The following is an 18,485-nucleotide window of genomic DNA, read 5'->3' on the forward strand; positions in this document are numbered from 1 at the left end:
GAAGCCAGGAAGTAGAGATTGAGAGCCAGAAGCCAGGTAAAGATATGTCATTCCCAAAGGCATGCCTCCAGTGACCCAGTCATACTCCACCTGCCTACAGTAATCAGCCACTAATCCAAATTATACATCCATCAAATGGATTAGTCTACTGATCAGGAGGCTCTCATAATCTTCACACCCACCTGGAAGTGGATTAATCTTGCTTCTTTGATGTCTTGAATCTCTAGATGCTTTAAATTGGTTTGAGTCATTGATGAAGATATCAAATTTTGTATAAAAAATAACACCTACTAACAAAAGGGCTCTTATTAATAACCTTAAAGTTTCAGGAGATTTTAAAGTAGACATTGGGCAACTGGACCAGCTATTTCAATGAAGAAAATAGTTACAGATAATGCTCATGTTGACCATAACTTTGGTGATGGTTAGTTTTATGCGTCAGTCTAGTGAGGCTATAGAATCCAGTTATTTAACCAAACCCCAGTCTAGGTGTTGGTTTTGACAACATCTGTAATTAGTTGGCTCTAAGGAAAAGGAATCACTCTCAGTAATGTAGGCATGCCTCATGAAAACAGGTGAAGGCTACAGCAGCAACACATGAAGCTGCCAACCTGCTAGATGCCTTACCGATTTCAGCCTTGCCAGCCCCCACAGCCAACCATTAAAGTGATTCTCAATTACAATAAAATACACACACACACACACACACACACTCTATTGGTTTTGTTTTTCTGGAGAACCCTGACTGATACAACTTTTCTTTGCTAGTCAGACAACAACTTCTGTCATATGTTTAAATTTCATAAAAAGGGGCTGGGGCTATAGCTCAGTGGTAGAATGTGTGAGACCTTGGGTTTGATCCCCAGCACCAAGAAAACATAAAATAAAAAAGAAAAGAAAAGAAAGGAAGGGAGGAAGGAAGGAAGACTGCTTTAGTCAGGCATGGTGGAACATGCCTGAAATCCCAGCAACTTGGGAGGCTGAGGCAGGAAGATTCTAAGTTTGAGGTCAGCCTAGGTTAAACCTTGCATCAAAATTTAAAAAAAAAAAAAAAAAAAAAAAAAAAAAAAAAAAGACTGGGAATGTAGCTCAGTGGTAGAATACTCCCGTGTTAAATCCCCAGTGCTACCAAATCAAAACAAAACAAAGAAAAAGGTGGGCACAGTGGCACATGCCTATAATCCCAGGAGCTCCAGTGGCTGAGGGAAGAGGATTGCCAGTTCAAAGCCAGTCTTGGCAAAATCTAAGCAACTCAGTGAGACTCTGTCTCTAAATAAAATACAAAATAGGGCTGGGGACATGGCTCAGAAAATGACTGGAAAGTCTGGGAATCTGAGAAGTGGAATCAGTCTGAGAATTTTTTTTTTCTTTATAACTGTTAAGGTGAACAGGTACTAAATTAAAAATTATTAAATAATGAGGAAATACTTATAAAGTAGTGATTAAAGAACTGCACAATTTCCATTGGAAAAATAAAACATTTGAATGATACTTCACAAAAGTTAAGCGCAAACACATGTAAAAATATACAGTTTCATTTGTAATCAGAGAAATAAAAGTAAAATTGATCGTCTAGTTGGGAATGGTGGCACATGACTGCAATTCTAGATACTCAGGAGGCCAAGGCAGAAGGATCCAAGTTCAAAGCCAGGTTGGTCAATTTAGTAAGATCCTGTCCTAGAATTTAAAAAAAAAAAGGTTTGGAGATGTAACTCAGTGGTAAAGTGTTCCAGGGTTCAATTCCCAGTACTACCAAAATAGTAATAATAAAACATAATTTTCAAGCCACTAAACAGATTAAATATCTGAAAAACAACACCTTCATGAGTGTATGATGAGACAGACATTACACAACACTGGTGGGATTGTGAGATGGCACAATTGCTCTAGAAGATATGTAAGATCCTAAAAAAATACCCAACCGTAACCTTTACAACTCTAATTTTAAGAATCAACACAAGATTCAAGGTAAGATTTTTTAAAATTTTAGTATAAAATTATCTTCAATAGTTTGAAAACCATCAAGAAGGGAAATGGTAAATATATTATGGTATAATGGAATAGAATATAATCATCACAAATAACACAGGCAAGTCCTTGCTTTGTAAGGCAGTATGGGACTGTCAAATGACAGTACAAAATGATCTTGATTATTCAATGACTGATACAAATTTTTGTAAAAATACTAAAAAATTCTCTTACTTTCTTCACTAATAACTATTTCTAATGATTTACAAAAAAATAGTCAAATGTTTATTTAGTATACTAATTTATACAATTTCAAAATCATTGAGAATTAGAGTTTTACTTCTTTGTAAGAAAAAAAATTAATAATAGAATTCTAGGAAGAAGGTAGAGTAGAAAGTACATGGAATCTGTTTTCCCACCTAGCAGCAACTAACTTTGGTAGAATCTGAGTGATAATAATTACTTTAGAATTCTGCAGTATACTGCAGACTTACAATTTCCAGGAAAATATAATTAATTTCTATCTATTTCAGCTCTTGGCACTGCAGCCCTTTTTCTACCCCAGCCCCACAGCAGGAAGCTAGGCAGTGTTTCTGGAATAATCTGCATACAACGTGTGGAGGCCAGCATTCTCCCCAAAGTACTAGAGATCTGTGATCTGATCACTGACTGCTGCCTTCCATAGCAGAAATGCAGGCAAAGAGGCCTTGTTACTGCCCCTCCTACTGAGGCTAAAGTATCTTCTGGGGGACTTATAGGTCCAATGCCCTTTTTTCTCTTTCTCTTTATTTCTCTTGTTTTCTCCTTCTTGAAGGCAGATATTAAAGATTAGGATATTTGAAAGTAACTGCACATACACTAGTAAGTATAAGTAACCATATATCCAGCGGAAGTCACAGACTAAGACCTTAAGTCTATATCTCAGGCTGATCCCTGCCCCACAGTTTAAAAAAAAAGAAGAAAGAAAAAAGAAAAACAAAACCCTCAGCAAACCCTGGAGAATCTGATCACCAGAAGAAAACAAAACCAGAACCTGTACCTGAAAAAGATCCAATAGCAGATCCAAGGACTTTAAAGTAACTAGCTTAAAGATGCTAAAGGAACTAAAGGAAGATGTGTGTGGGGAAAGTCAATAAAATGATATAAGAAGTAAATGGAAATATCATGACAAGACAGAAAACCTAAAAAAGAAATCAAACAAAAACTCTGGAGCTGAAAGATATACTAACTAAATAAAAAAAAAAAAAATTAAAAAAAAAAAAAAATATATATATATATTGGTAGATGGAAAGTGAGCTTTTATTTCTTTCATTTTTATGTGGTGCTGAGGATCTTACCCAGTGCCTCACACATGCTAGGCAAGTGATCTGCCACTGAGCCCCAGCCCCAGCCCCCAATAACTGAAAATTTAAAGTCACTTAAAGGATTCAAAGGCAAATTTGAGCAAGCAGAATACACAAACTTGAAAAATCAACAATGGAAATTAGCTTGAAGAACAGAAAGACGACTATAGAAAAGTGAACAGATCCTAAAGGATCTTGGGATACCATCAAGCAGCCTAAAATATGCACAGTGAGAGTCTAAGAAGAAGAAAAAGAAAGGGGAAGTGCTAAGAGCCAAGTATATGATGCATGGCATTTTCGGTTGAAAGGTGACGCCAGCTAGCCATTGAGATGATATGATTATGTTAAGATTTGCATTCATATGGATATTGGACTCCTGCTGTTCACCTAGGCCTGCTACGGGACTCCTGGAGAGTTCCCATTGGTTGGGGAAGTACAGTAGGAGGGAGTTCCGGGGGAGGAGCTCTCTCTGGCGGTTCCGGGAGGAGGCCGTGGGTGGATCAAAAAATCTTCCCGGGCGTGTACTGGACATTGGCGGCAGTTTCAAAAAATAAAGTTTGTTCCTGCTTGAGTGGCTCGTGATTTTGTGCCCAGCCAGACTGCGGCAGGGAAGAGAGACAATCTGAAGAAATAATGCCTGAAAACTTCAAGTCTTTTTTTATTACCTGTTTTTATTAGTACATTATAGTTACACATATTAGTGGGGTTCATTCTGCCATAATCACACATGCATGGACTATAATGGAACATTGCCCATTCAGTCCCCCCAAACTTTCAAATTTTGATGAAAGACATGAATGAAAATAAATCAATAAATTCCAAGATGAACTCAGTTTCAAAACACAGTATAACAGAATCTTGAGAGAAGAAACTGAACACCAAACACATAACGAACCACTGATAACATATCAGCATACTGCTTTTCTGGGACTTGAGAGGCCAGAAAGCAGTAGACTGATACTGCCAGGCTGACCAAAAAAAAACCCAAAACAAAAACCTTCACGTGATTGTGATTCCCTTTTCATCATTTTTCCTGCATATACATATATATGTATGCTAAAATAAAACAGAACTATGTTTATGCCCTGTTTCACACATTATGTTCTTCAAACATCACATGTTCCTTATATGTTTGCATGATATCATATGTCTGTATCACAATGTATTTGTTTCATTTAATTTTAAGGCATTTTAATTGTTTCCATGTTTACTGTTACAAATAAAACTATAGTAGCCCTTTACCTAATTTTTTAAAAAAATTTTTATTTATTTTATTCATTTTGGTTGTTGATGGACCTTTATTTTTTTTTTTAATTTATATGTGGTGCTGAGAATTGAACCCAGTGCCTCACACATTCAAGGCAAGTGCTCTACCACTGAGCCACAACCCCCAGCCCCTACCTGAATCTTTGAGTAACTCTATTTAATTGAATAACTTTATAGAAATAAAAATTACTTTGTTAAAATAAATGAATTCTCTCTTTCTCTGCAGTGCTGGGGATCCATTCCTGGGGCCTCCTGCATGCTACAAAAGCACATTTTCATTGAGCTATATCCCCAGCTTATATGAGTATTTCAAAGATGCATTCCAGAAAAAGCTAAACCAATTTATCCTCTTATCAGCACTGTGTGGGGGCCATCCCACCAAACACTGAATAAATTAGTTCTTGTCAATTTAAAATTTTTACCAATTTGATGTATAACAATGTTACCTAATTTAAGTTAGCTTCTTTAGTTATTTTTACACCGATGCCTTTTTTAAGCTGCCAGGCTTCTTTCCTTGCCCTTTTGGGATATTGCTCCTTTTCTTATGGCTTTACTCTGACCATACTCACATGTCAAGAAGAGTATTCCTTCTTCCGTTATATACGTTACAAATAAATTTTTTCATTTGTCTTTTAATTTTGATGCTGATTGTTTCGATTTACCAAAGTTTAAAATGCCAAAATAATGGACTCATTTTTTGGGTGGGGGGCCCCAGGGACTGAACTCAGGGGCACTGAGCCACATCCCCAGTCCTATTTGTGTTTTATTTAGAGACAGGGTCTCACTGAGTTGCTTAGGGCCTTCCTTTTGCTGGGGCTGGCTTTGAACTCACAATCCTCCTGCCTCAGCCTCACAAGCCTCTGGGATTATAGATGTGTACCACCATGCCCGGCATAACAGACTCATTCTTTTCCTTTATGAATTCCTTTTCTAAAATGAAATTCTTCCTCAAACTAGTAAGAAAAATGTTCACTAATATTTCATTCTAATAGTTCGGTTTTGTTTTCGACATTATTTTTCTTTGCAACATTCAGTATTTAGTACATGAATATACAGTGTTGAGCGGGGGCTGTACCTCAGTGGTAGAGCGCTTGCCTAGCTTGTGTGAAGCACTGGGTTTGATCCTCAGCAGTACATTAAAAATAAATAAACAAAATAAAGGTATTGTGTCCATCTACAACTAAAAAAATATTTAAAAAAAATACAGTGTTAAGAGCTATTATACATACTATCTTTTAATTCTCACAAGCACCCTATTAGAAAGTACTCTTATCTTTCCCAATTCCTAAATAATCAAGCTGAGGTTTAGGGAGGTCAAATCATTCAACTAAGTCAACATAGTTAATAAGATGCAGAGAAGAGATTTTAAGCTAAGGCAATCTGAAGCCCTGTACATTCCCACTGTAGTAATAAGCATATTAAGAAATCTTAATAAAGCTATGTTTTACTGTAGAAGTGTAATCTTTATGTCTTTACCCTGAAACAGTAACCAATTATTAAAATATTTAAGACCATATTGAAATTCATCAATTCCTTATTCAAGCCCATGCATAAACTGAAATACCTTTTCCTTTTGGGAAGAGAGAGAGAGAGAGAGAGAGAGAGAGAGAGAGAGAGAGAGAATGAGAGAATATGAATCTTTTTTGTAGATGGAGACAACACAATGCCTTTATTTTTATGTGAGAATCAAACCTGGGTCCCACCTGTGCTAGGCGAGCACTCTACCACTGAGCCACAATCCCAGCCCAATACCTTTTCTTTTCTATCTTCTAGAATAATATTGTGGATGTTTCTTGGTGGAAGCATGGCATCATGCTCATCTTTATAGACTCAGTTGGTTTTATTTTGCAGAACCAGACACATAAAACACACTTTATCAGTTTCTCCACAAGACAAATATCTATAAAGCAACCTTCCTGAGAACTACTGTATTTAAGGATACACTTAACTATAGTTTTATCAATTTTCTCTCGTGAATTTTAGTTTTTTTTTAATCTACCGTGCTCAAAAGCTGGTGCTCACACCATTCTTAATGATATTCTTCCTTCTCTTACTGAGTATTAAAAATTTGTTCTTTCAACTTTATTTAAACTGACTGTATCCTCAAATCCTTTCCAAAAATAGGCAAAGAATAAATAATATTAATTAAAGTTGATGCTGCTCAAAGCTGGGAATCCAAATTTCTATGCCTGAATTCCACAAATTACTAGGGCACAATTTTAAGTGTGTTGTTATGCATAAAGCATAATTATAAACAGATTCACAGTATCTAAGCTGGGAAGGGCACACTAGACCTTATACCCACAAACTTTACTATCATCTTTTCTGGTACATATCACATTAAAATTGAGATAACGAATTAAGACTATTTAAATCAAGTGGTAAGACTAAATAAATATCCAACTGAATTCTGATGCTTCCTTCTGCCTCAGATTCAAAGTTTATCTGATAAAAAAAAAGGAGGCCTGCAAAGTATTCACATTATTTTTAACAGTAAACCAATCTATGACTAATGTATTTGTGTTGATTTTAGTCTGACTTTGATAAGTCAACTAAAAATTTAAAGTCTCCAGAGCAAGTAGTAATTGCTTCCCTAAGAATCACTTAAATCTCCAAAGTTGAACTAGTTAAGAATTCATAATTTTGTTTCATTCCGAACCACACAAAAATTGTTCTTACCTTTACACCTTGAATGAGACCATTCATGAGGAATGTGTGTTGAGGAAATGTTTCATGTAGAACCTATAAAAAACAAACATCAAGACATATTCAAATGTAAATTAAAAGGAAAGACTTCTGCCTCTACTAATGGCAGGCTACAGAAATAAGATGAACCCTGTAATAAAAAATTATAAAATACTACATGAAATGCAGAAAAAAAAATCTTAAAGACATAAAAAGGTAAGCCCAGCACTTAAAGTTGCTTATCACTAAACATTTGCAGCAAAAATTGAATCATTTAATGGCTTCTACCCTCAACTACCAACAACTTTAAGTAGATGCCCTCAAAGGGTTATACAAACTCGGTGACCCAGTTTCATAACACCTAGGTAGTTCAGAAAAATCACAAGCCTTAGATTTGTACAAATTACCTCCGGATGCCTAGAAAACTCAAAATCACTTCTAAAGAAGCCATGACTGAGGCTTCAAATCAATCATACATGTATTTTTTCAAACGAACAGCACTTAATCACAGGTAACCTTGTACAAAAGGAAAAAGAGTCTACAAGCAAGAAAAAAACACTAAACAAGACAAAAGGAAAAAAAAAATCACACAGAAACAGATCCCTCAAAATGTTAAATTTTGGAATTACCCAATACAGACTTTAAAAATGAATATGCTTACTATGTTCTAAGATATAGAACACATGATTAAAAACTTTTTTTTGTGGACTACATTCAAACTTGAGATTCTGTCTTAGCTTCCTAAAAAGTAGGGGTTACACGCATGCACTACCATGCTCAGCTCAGCCATGGCTTTTTAGGTATATCATTTAAAGCACAATCTATGAAAGAATAAATCAATAATATAGATTTCATTAAAATTAAAAGATTTATGCTCTGTAAAAGACACTGTCAAGAGAACAAAAGCCACAGACTGAGAGAACATTTGCAAAAAAAAAAAAAAACTCATAAAGGACTATTAACTAAAATTTTATAAAGAATCATTAAGGCTCAACAATAAGAAAACTAACAATTTGATTAAAAAATGTGCCTGCCACCAAAGAATATATAAGGTGCCAAATAAGCATATGAAAAGATGCAGTATACTATGCTATCAGAAAATGCAATTAAAACCAGATACAATTTCACACCTATCAGAATGGCCCACATATAAAATACTGACAACTCCAAAACTAATGAAGATGTGGGGCAACAGAAATTCCCATTCATTGCTAGTGGGAATACAAAACAGTACCAGTTTGGAAGACAGACTGATGGTTTCTTAGAAAACTAAACATACTCTTTTTGATACTGGGAATTGAACCCATGGGCACTTAACCGCTGAGCCACATCCCTAGTTCTTTTTATTTTTTTTTATTTTGAGACAGAGACTTGCTAAGTTGCTGAGGCTGGCTCAGAGCTTACAATCCTCCTGCCTCAGCCTCCTGAGGGGATTGCAGGCATGCACCACCTCTCCTGGCTGAACATACGCTTACCAAATGATTCAGGAGTCACGCTTCTTGGTATTTACCCAAAGAAGCTGAAAACTTACATCTACATAAAAACTTGCACAGAAATATTGAAAGTAGTCTTTAAAACTACCAGACTTGAAAGCAAACAAAATGCCCTTCAGTAGGTGAATGGATAAATAAACTGTGGTAAATACATACTGTGGCTAGAAGAAAATAAGCTATCAAGCCATGAAAAGACACATAGGAACCATAAATGCATATTCCTAAATGACAGACACTAATCTGAAAAGATTATGTACTGCATGATTCCAAATACATGACCTTTTTTGGAAAGGCAATGCTATGAAGAAAATAAAAAGACACTGGTTGCCAGGGTTTGTGAATAGGGAAGAGATGACTAGGTGGAACAGAGAATAATGGACAGTAAAACTACTCTGTATGATACTATAGTGGTGGCTACACATCATCATGCATTTGTCAAAACCCACAGAATAAAGAACACAAAATGTGAACCCTAAAGTTCACTATGGACTTTTGGTAATAATGATGTGTCACTCTGGGTGCATCAACTATAACAAATGAACCACTGTGGTGGGGAATGATGATGGTTGGCAGAGGCTTACATGTACTGGGGCAGGAAAGATAGGAAACCTCTGTACCTTCCTCTCAATTTTCTTATGAACTTACAATTCCTCTTAAAGAAAATAATAAAGTCTTTTATTTAAAAATAAAAGAATAAAGTCTTTTATTGGGCATGGTGGCCAACATGTAATTCCAGTGACTGGGGAGGCAAGGCTGAGGCAGGAGGATCTTGAGTTCAAAGCCAGCCTCAGCAATTTAGCAAGGCCCTAAGCAATTCAGCAAGACCCCGTCTATAAAAAAAATATTTAAAAAAAGGCTGAGGATGTGGCTCAGTGGTAAGCATCCCTGGTATCCTCCCCACAAAAAAAAGAATAAAGTCTTAAAAAACTGAAACTAAAATCCATTCAAAAATTATTTCCAATCTTAGTATTTGAACATTATTGTTTATACTCAGGAGAAAGAAACACAAATAAAGGCTATTGAGTATCTCAATGGAATATCATCAAAGTTCTCTGAAAAATCTTCCAAAAATAATATAGGTGCTGGGCGTGGTGGTGCACACCTGTAATCCCAGAGTCTCATGAGGCTGAGGCAGAAGGATCATGAGTTCAAAGCCAGCCTCAGCAAAAGTGAGGGGCTAAGCAACTTAGTGAGATCCTGTCTCTAAATAAAATAAAAAATAGGGCTAGGGATGTGGCTCAGTGCCCCTGAGTTTAATCCCCAGTACCCGCCCTCCCCCCCCAAAAAACAACAAAACATGGGTTATAGGGATATAGACATTCTTCTTTTAAAAGAAAAAAATACTGATCAAGATAAGAACCATCCAATAAATTTGCTATGTGCATCATAAAAATACAGCAAACTAGCAAAACTAGCATATTTATATATATTAAAAAAAAAAGTCTCTGATCCTGGGTATGCCAGTTATTATCCCATTACCCCTTGGTCCCACATTTCTCCCTTCCATACTCCACTGCGTTGGACCAACAACGGTAGGAAGCTGGAGACATTTCTGAGACCTCTCTTACCCAATGGCTTCCTCTTAGTCCTTGTCAGTGGGAAACAGAGCTGAGGGAAGTGCTGCTGCTGAACAGTGCATTAACTCCAGGGCTGCCCTCACCTACCAAAGGCGCAGCAGTGCTGATTCTTCCCTGCCCCCACCTCCACACTCACCCTCCAACCTCGACCTTCCCTATAACAATTCTACACGGAAATGATCTGAACATGCACCCGCTTTGTGCAAGTGCTGCAACCTAGGAAGGAGAGATAATCACTTAAGTCTAGCAAAACCACAGCCATGCACGAATGGTGTGCATTCATTGAGCTCCACATTAAACACACTAGATCCACTATGATTATCAGCACTACGGGACCATCTGGTCCCATCTGGTCAACTCACACTATTTAATTCATCTAAAAAATTTCTATATTCACATTTAATCTGTATTTTAACAGCTTTTCTGTTTCCTATCCCTCATCCCAAAAGGGAAACAATATAATCTTCAATTGGAGAGATAAATAAAACAAGTCAACAGTAAATAAATATATACAACATTTTTTAGACAGCTAACTTTCATCATAAAATAAAATAAGAGTAAAGAAACACGCAATATTCTACTCAAAACTTTTTTTTTTGGCGGGGGGGGGGGGAGGCAGGGTGTACTGGGCATTGAACTCAGGGGCACAAAACCAAAGAGCCACCTCCCCAGCCCTATTGTATTTTATTTAGAGACAGGGTCTCACTGAGTTGCTTAGCACCTCACTTTTGCTGAGGCTGGCTTTGAACTCATGATCCTTCTGCCTCAGCCTCTTAGCTGCTGGGATTACAGGCATCCGCCGTCATGATGCCCAGCCTCTACGCAAACTTTTAATGATAAATTTAAAAACTCAAAGTATACAGATAATTTAACTACAAAAGAAAATAACTGGCTGGGTGCAATGGCCCACATCTGTAACCACACATCTTAATCTTCTACTCAAGAAGATTAAGTTCAAGGCCAGCCTAGGCAATCAAGTGACACATGCCTCAAAATCTCAAAAAAGGATTGGGAATATAGCTCAGTGGTAGAGCACTTGCCTAGAATGTGCAAAGGCCAAGTGTTCAAACAAGTGCAATTGGGGGGGATAAAAAGGAAAGAAAGAAAAAGATAAGAACTCTTATCAAAGAATAAAGTAAACCCAATGACAAAAGGTTCAGCAAATAGATAAGATCAAGGGTTTTATTTTTAATATCTCCTTTTATAAGAAAATCTCAATGGAGGCATCTTATTTAAAACAAAAAAAAAAGGATTACAGTAAACATAAAATATAATTTTCTTATCACTTAACAAAAAAGTAACTTAGAAAGTTTTGAGAATTGAACTGTTTTCCAATGCAAAAAAACTAAGAAATATCTGCACACATATAAACATATGCCTACACATTGCATACACATGCCCACAGCTGTGTTTCTCTACTTCCAATAATGTAACAGAAGAAATGTGCAAGTAGAACCTAAAACATCCCTGGAAAACCAAGAATAGTGAGGTACTTCTGGATGATCCAGAGTAGATAGTGAAAAGCTGACACAAAACCTGTGAGTTGAAGCAAAGTAACATTTGAGGGGGGAGAGAAGAACTTTGAAGAAATAAATTTTCCAGAACCTAGGAAGAACCCTCCATCAGGATAGGGGAAAAAAAAAAAAAAAAACAGCCACAAGTGAATGTATTATTAAAAGATCACAAAATAAGCTCGCTGGTATCCTGTTCTCAGAGCTGCAGACCTTCGTAATGACCCCATGATAAAAATCACAAGTATAGTTCTTTGAAGTGGGATTTCTAAGCAGGACACATGCGGGGTTAAAGGGGGTGGGATTAAAAAGGATAATGATGCAGATTACTTATGACTGGCCAAACTGGCACAATGCCCTATAAACACACTAAAGAAATCACAGGGTACCCACATTTCATCCAGAGCTCCTATTACCAGTCCCTGCATTAAGCTACCAGAAATGTGTTTAGACACATACGTCTGTAAACTGATGGGTAATGCACTTTTGACTCATTGTTTTTTCAAAATGTGAATGTCAATGTGTGAATTTCAGAAGATTTGACCAACATCCATGATTTGTAGCTTCTCGTAGGATTCCAGAAGATCTAAAATTACTATGTTGCTAATTGGCTGAGTAAAGAGATTGTGGCTGCTGCTGTTCCAACCACAGCACAGCACCCTCTTACCCCACCTCATGCATTTATCACCACTTGCCTGGCCCCAGAAGACATTTTATTTCTCAATCCCTAATCTGCATTTTTACTTGTAAATATTACAGATACACAAAATTTAGCAAAAAAAATGTAAAGTAAACCATTCAAAATAACAAAAAGGACACACACAAAAAAAGGAAAAAATAATCTACCTCACCTCCACCAGCTAATAATGGAAGGAAACAAACAAGCCTTAAAGTAAGTATAAATATTCCCCAAGTGATTTAAGATACTACATGCTTTACAAACAACACACTGCACAATTATAGACCTGCACCAAATGAAGCAACACACAAGTCTTCAAGAATTGATTACAGAAGAAAATTCAGAAAGAACAACAATAACATCAGAATTGAGATATATCAGAGTAGATATAACTGAATACTATCTGTATAAAATGTTAACAATATTTTGTGGTGCTGGGAGCCATTAGCCAAGTAGGTATGACAATTTCCTTGCCAGCGTACCCCATGTTGCAGTGACATTGAATGTAAGTGACCTTGCTCAAGGACCAAGGCAGATTAGGGTGTTCCTGGTTTTAAGATAATCGTGTTTAGGGCGTTCCCAGTTTAGGTTCCAGGTTTAAGGTTTAAGATTATTCCTGCTGGGAATAGGGCGTATCCTGCTGCCTGAGTTCCCCTTGAGTTCTCACGGGATTCAGACAGTATATTTTGGGAGACAGAAGCCCAGTGGGAGTGGATTTTGGGCAGAGAACGTGGATTTTGGAAAAGAACGTGGATTTCCCCAGAACGTGATTGTAGACGGCTGGTGTGAGTTCGGGAATAAAGAGTTGCTGTTTGAATCTACAAGCTGTGTGGTGGCTCGTGATTGTGTGCCCAGCCAGACTGCGGCATTTGTGCCCAGCCAGACTGCGGCATTGTGGTATTTTAAAATAATCAGCCATTTAAAAATGTAAAAATCATTCTTATCACAGAAACAATACGAAAGCAGAGAGTAAGCCAGATATAGACCAAGGACAGTGTGGAAACCTGTGAGACCTAAGAGGAAAGACAATTCTTATTAATGCTGTCTTCCCATCAGATAAAATGGATGTAGACACGAAAGTATTGAAAGTCAGAGATACGAAAGTATTGAAAAAATCTATAACAAAATTGGAATGCACACCAAAACATTTCATATCCCAAATTTTAAGACAATGGTAACCACTGGAGGGTCCTTGTTTGTCATGTCAGTACTTCTTGTAACTATATTGTCGAAATCAGCAGAGGTCTTTTTTTAAGCGCTTGCTTGTTTGCTGATATGAAAGTATATAACAGTACAGAAACAAATGCCCAGCAAAGCTCACTGCATCTGTTTGGTTAATGATCATTACAGCATCATAGTTGGCTGTGCGTGAGAAGGCAAAGATTTAACAAATATTGTTAACATATTATAGATACTTTACTGGGTGGTACTTATTTTAATAATTATCAAGCACACAAACAGGCAGGTTTTGGGCACTTTGTTCACAAAACCACTAGTAAATCACCAGGTGAACCTGGGACGTCTTGTGATTCCAGAAAGCAAGATGGTCTCCGTGTGACTATAGTTATTAGAGCATTTACTTTACTTCCTTTCCACATGAAGAGCAAATTATCCAATGAAGTGCCTGTGTATTGTGACGAAAACTCCTAGCATACAGTTCTATCCTTTACCAGCCACCCTAACTCAAAAACAAAAACAAAACAAAGCAAAAGAACAAACAAACAAACAAACAAACAAAAAAACCCAACAACAATGATTAAGCGAAGAAGACAGGAGGGCTGGCCAACAAAGCAAAAAAGAGGATGACAAGACAGACTATGTGTTCACTGAATGATGGAAGGAATGGCACATTATCTTGAGAGTCAGCAAGGAGAGGGAACAAAAATTGAATGTGGCAGAAAAGTGTTTAAAAAGCATTCTTTGGATTTTCAGGCCATCACATGAAAAGGATGAGGGAGTGGGGAATATTGAACTCCTGAATCTCTAGCAGGATTTCAAGGTCAGCTTCCCAAATAGAATCTGTAAATTACAAGAAATAAAATTCTTTACTTATAAGAACTAACATTAAGCATGTCTTTATCAAAATAAGTGCCCAATTTAAATACTTATGAAGACACCAAAATTGATCAGATTACTTTATTTAAAATAAATTGAAGTCAGGGGACTCTGAGAGGATGCATGTTTGTACTAGAGGACAGAATGTCAGGCAGGAACATAAGATGAGAGAAAAGTCAACTTTTAAGTATAAACCACCATCACCACAATTCCTACTACTAGAAGGTAAGGCCAGTTTTATAAATTTGCTCAGAGGTTTAGGGGTAAGTCCTTTCTGACCGTGTTTAATAAACAAACTAAACTGTAAGCTAGGTCATGGCTACATAACAAAGGCAACAAATCTCAAGGAGCAAATGACTTTGGACTAAGAAGTAAACTGCTCTACACTGTTTCAAATAGATACTAATCATTGCCAGAAAGTAGGGTTACTCAGACTGTCAAAAATATTAATACATATGCACTTTTCTGGACTGCCAAATTATGCTCTCAACACTTTTATTTTTTTATCTTGATGGAAACAAGAAAGAATGCTGTCCACTTAGCAAAGGAAAAAAATGAACAAACAAAAAGAGCACCTGTGAATCAACATTTTAACAGCTATGCCATGGTGGATGATGGACTCAAGATGCCAAGGACTAGAAATTGGAAAATAGCAAACTCCTGCATTAAAAAAGAAGATAGGGCTGGGGATATAGCTCAGTTGGCAAGTGCTTTCCTCACATGCACAAGGCCATGGATTCAATCCCCAGCAACATACACACACACACACACACACACAAACATATACAGAAAAAAGAAAAGAAAAGAAAGAAAAAAGATAAATGAATTTTTGTGAAGAAATAAACCTTAATTTTGACTCTTTCTTATTAAAGAACCAAATTACCACTTCTCTGTCCAACCAGAAAGGACAAGCGGAGAGGGCATATCTGTTTTCCATAGGAAGGAGTTGCACCAGCACCCCTAATCCAAAAATGAAACAAGATTAACATACTCTGGTATGAAGGATGGAGTCAGGAAAGAACAGGGCATTTAGCTTTATTTAGCAACACCAAAAATCCCAGAAAGAGAGAAGGAAGGAGCACATCTACTAACTCAGTTACACTTCTTAAATGGAATTACAGAATCATGCCAGCAACTGTATTCCTCACGGTAAATGTGCATATTACCATAATTTCTGCAAGCAGCATTTAATTAACTAATTAATTACAATAAGAAGGAATCTGACAATCTAACCGAGGGTCAGAATGGCCAAAGGACACAATAATTGTCTAAAAGGTTTTGGGAATTTCTTTTCTTTTGGTACTGGGGATTGAATGCAGGGAAGCTTTACTTCAAAGCTACATCCCTAGTCCTTTTTATTTTGAGACAGGGTCTCACTAAGTTGCTGAGGGTCTCACTAAATTGCCAGACTGATGGCCTCTAACTTGTTCTGCCTCAGTCTCTGAAGTCACAGGGATTATAGGTGTGTGCCACCATGCCTGGCAGGTTTTAGAATTTCTGACAAGGTAAAAAATGAACTAAGGTATTTCTTCATTTTAATTTGAATCCCTACCAAGAAAGGATGACTACAGAATTACTTTTATAATGAGAAACCTGCTGAGCTAATAGAACAGACTACAAAAGAAACATTATTTTGAAACTTTTTGTTTATGTTTTTGTACTAAGGATTGAACTCAGGGCCTTCCAAATGCTAGGCAAATGCTCTACCACTGAGCTACATCCCCAGTCCTGAAACTCTACTTTGTAAACAAGCTGGAGGTGGGGGAACCAAAGTGCTAGGGCCAAAAATCACAGTTTCTTAAAACAAGTGGCCCGGTCCACTTCACATCCACTGGGATGGCTGCTATTGAAAATAAAGCAAGTCCCATAAAATAACAAGTGTCATCAATCAGAGAAACCAGGGAAACCGGAACCCTTATACACTGTTGGTAGGAATATCAAATGGTACTACAGTCTCCATGGAAAACAGTTTGGCAGTTCCTCAAAAAATTAAAAATAAATCACTCTATGATACAGCAATTCCATTTATGGATATGTGCCAAAAAGAATTAAAAGCAAGGACTTTTTTGTATACTCATGAACTTTCAGTTGTGAAGAAACAAATCCTAATTCTGATCCTTCCTTATCAAAGAACCAAACATTACCACTTCTCTGTCCAATCAGAAAAGACAGAAGGTAGTAGGCATACCTGTTTTCCACAGGGAAGAGTTGTACCAGCACCCCCAATCCAAAAACAAAACAGAGTTAGCACAGTCTGGTTAGCACAGCAGCATTATTCCCTACATCCAATTGGTAAAAGCAAGCCAAGTGTCCGCCAACCAATTAAAGGATAAACAAAATGTGTATATAGTTATGATAGAATATTATTTAGCCTTAAAGACAAAGGAAATTCTGAGATATACTACAACTTGGATAACCTTGAGAATATTATACTAAGTGAAAGAAGACAGTCACAGAAAGATAAATATGATTCTAGTTATGTGAGGTAGAGTTGTCAAAATTCATAGAAATGACAAGAGAATGATAATTGCTGAGGGCTGCAGAGAAGGGGAAAGAGAAGCTGATGAACAGGTATGAAGTTTCACTTTTTACAAGTTAGAGTTCTAGATGCTGATGACAGTTGTACAACATTATGAATTCTGTACCACTAACTACACCTTTAAATGGTTAAAACAGTTCATTTATGTTTGGTATACTCTAACACAATTTGCTGGTGGGTCTATATTCGTACCAAAAATGTGTCATGAGGACACTCATTGAGGACACAGGTATGTGCCTGCAACACATATATTTGTTCAAAGAAAATAGTTATTAAGCACCACTAAGTTCTAGGCAGCACTAGGCATTAGGGACACAGTGATGAAAGGTTAGATGGGGATCACTTATCTTGTAATTACTAATTACTATGAATGAAAAGGTAGTGCAGCAAGAAAAAAATAAAAGAGGATAAATAAAAGAGATACAGGGATTTTTTAAAGTCCAGTGCTCCATCCAAGTTATAATTTTAATTAATCAAACTGTATTTTAAATGTGACAGAAGACTTAAAAACTTAAACCATCTGTAGCAAAGTCTTATGTAAAGCTAAATGGCTGAGAGCCATCCAAAAGTTCTCTATTTTCTAAACTTCACTGGGGAACAAGGGATTAATTATACCAAAAGGGATTCTCTGTTAAGGCAAAATAATCATTGGGAAGAGTTAACCACGAATGATTTTTAAAAACAACTGAAACTTGAGGACAATTAAAAAGGCTTTTTATTAAAATTAAGTGTTAAATAATCACTAAGACACCAAAATCTTCCTCACAATCTCTTCTTTGGCACCTCTCTTGCCTCTAATCATGTACATCAATAATAGAATCTCAGACAGAAAAGAAAATTTTGGGTATAATAGCCGAATATACATTGGAATCCAAAACAAAAAGTTGATGTAAGAAAAGACTTGGGAAGCCAAGGGCGGTAGCACATGCCTGTAATCCCAGTGGCTCAGGAGGCTGAGGCATAAGGATTGCAAATTCAAAGTCAGCCTGAGCAACTCAGCAAGTCTCTAAATAAAATATAAAAATGGCCTGGGGATGTGGGCTCAATGGTTAATTAAGTGCCTCTGGGTTTAACTCCCAGTATCAAAAAAAAAAAAGCTTGGGAAAGCCTTGAACAGGCTGTGGAAGGAACTTAAGCCAGTTGCTTATGTATTTTTAGATCATCATTATATTAGTTGTTAGGACTGCTATAACAAAATACCACAGACTGGGTAGCTAAAACGATACACATTATTTGTCACAGTTCTGGAGGCTGGAAGCCCAACATTAAGGTTTCAGCAGGGTTGGTTTCTCCTGAGGACTCTCTCCTTGACTTTAGATGGCCATTTTTTCTCCATGTCCTTGGATGTTCTTTCCTCAGTTCTCAGGCC

At 36.9% G+C, this 18,485-nt stretch overlaps 1 protein-coding gene across 2 annotated transcripts in view; it reads right to left on the bottom strand.

Moving 5' to 3' along the window:
- The window catches only part of Mfsd14b (major facilitator superfamily domain containing 14B), a 64,695-nt gene that overhangs the window by 24,796 nt on the left and 21,414 nt on the right, over window positions 1-18,485 (bottom strand). For both annotated transcript variants that reach the window (XM_046457695.2, XM_046457696.2), the window contains one exon: window positions 7,257-7,319. In XM_046457695.2, the coding sequence (XP_046313651.1) occupies window positions 7,257-7,319 (63 nt within the window). The remainder of the gene's footprint in view (window positions 1-7,256; window positions 7,320-18,485) is intronic.

The sequence above is a fragment of the Marmota monax genome, unplaced genomic scaffold, assembly GCF_021218885.2.
Source record: "Marmota monax isolate L192 unplaced genomic scaffold, Marmota_monax_Labrador192_F-V1.1 WCK01_AAM20220418_F8-fsc00231, whole genome shotgun sequence".
Classification (NCBI taxonomy): Eukaryota; Metazoa; Chordata; class Mammalia; order Rodentia; family Sciuridae; genus Marmota; species Marmota monax.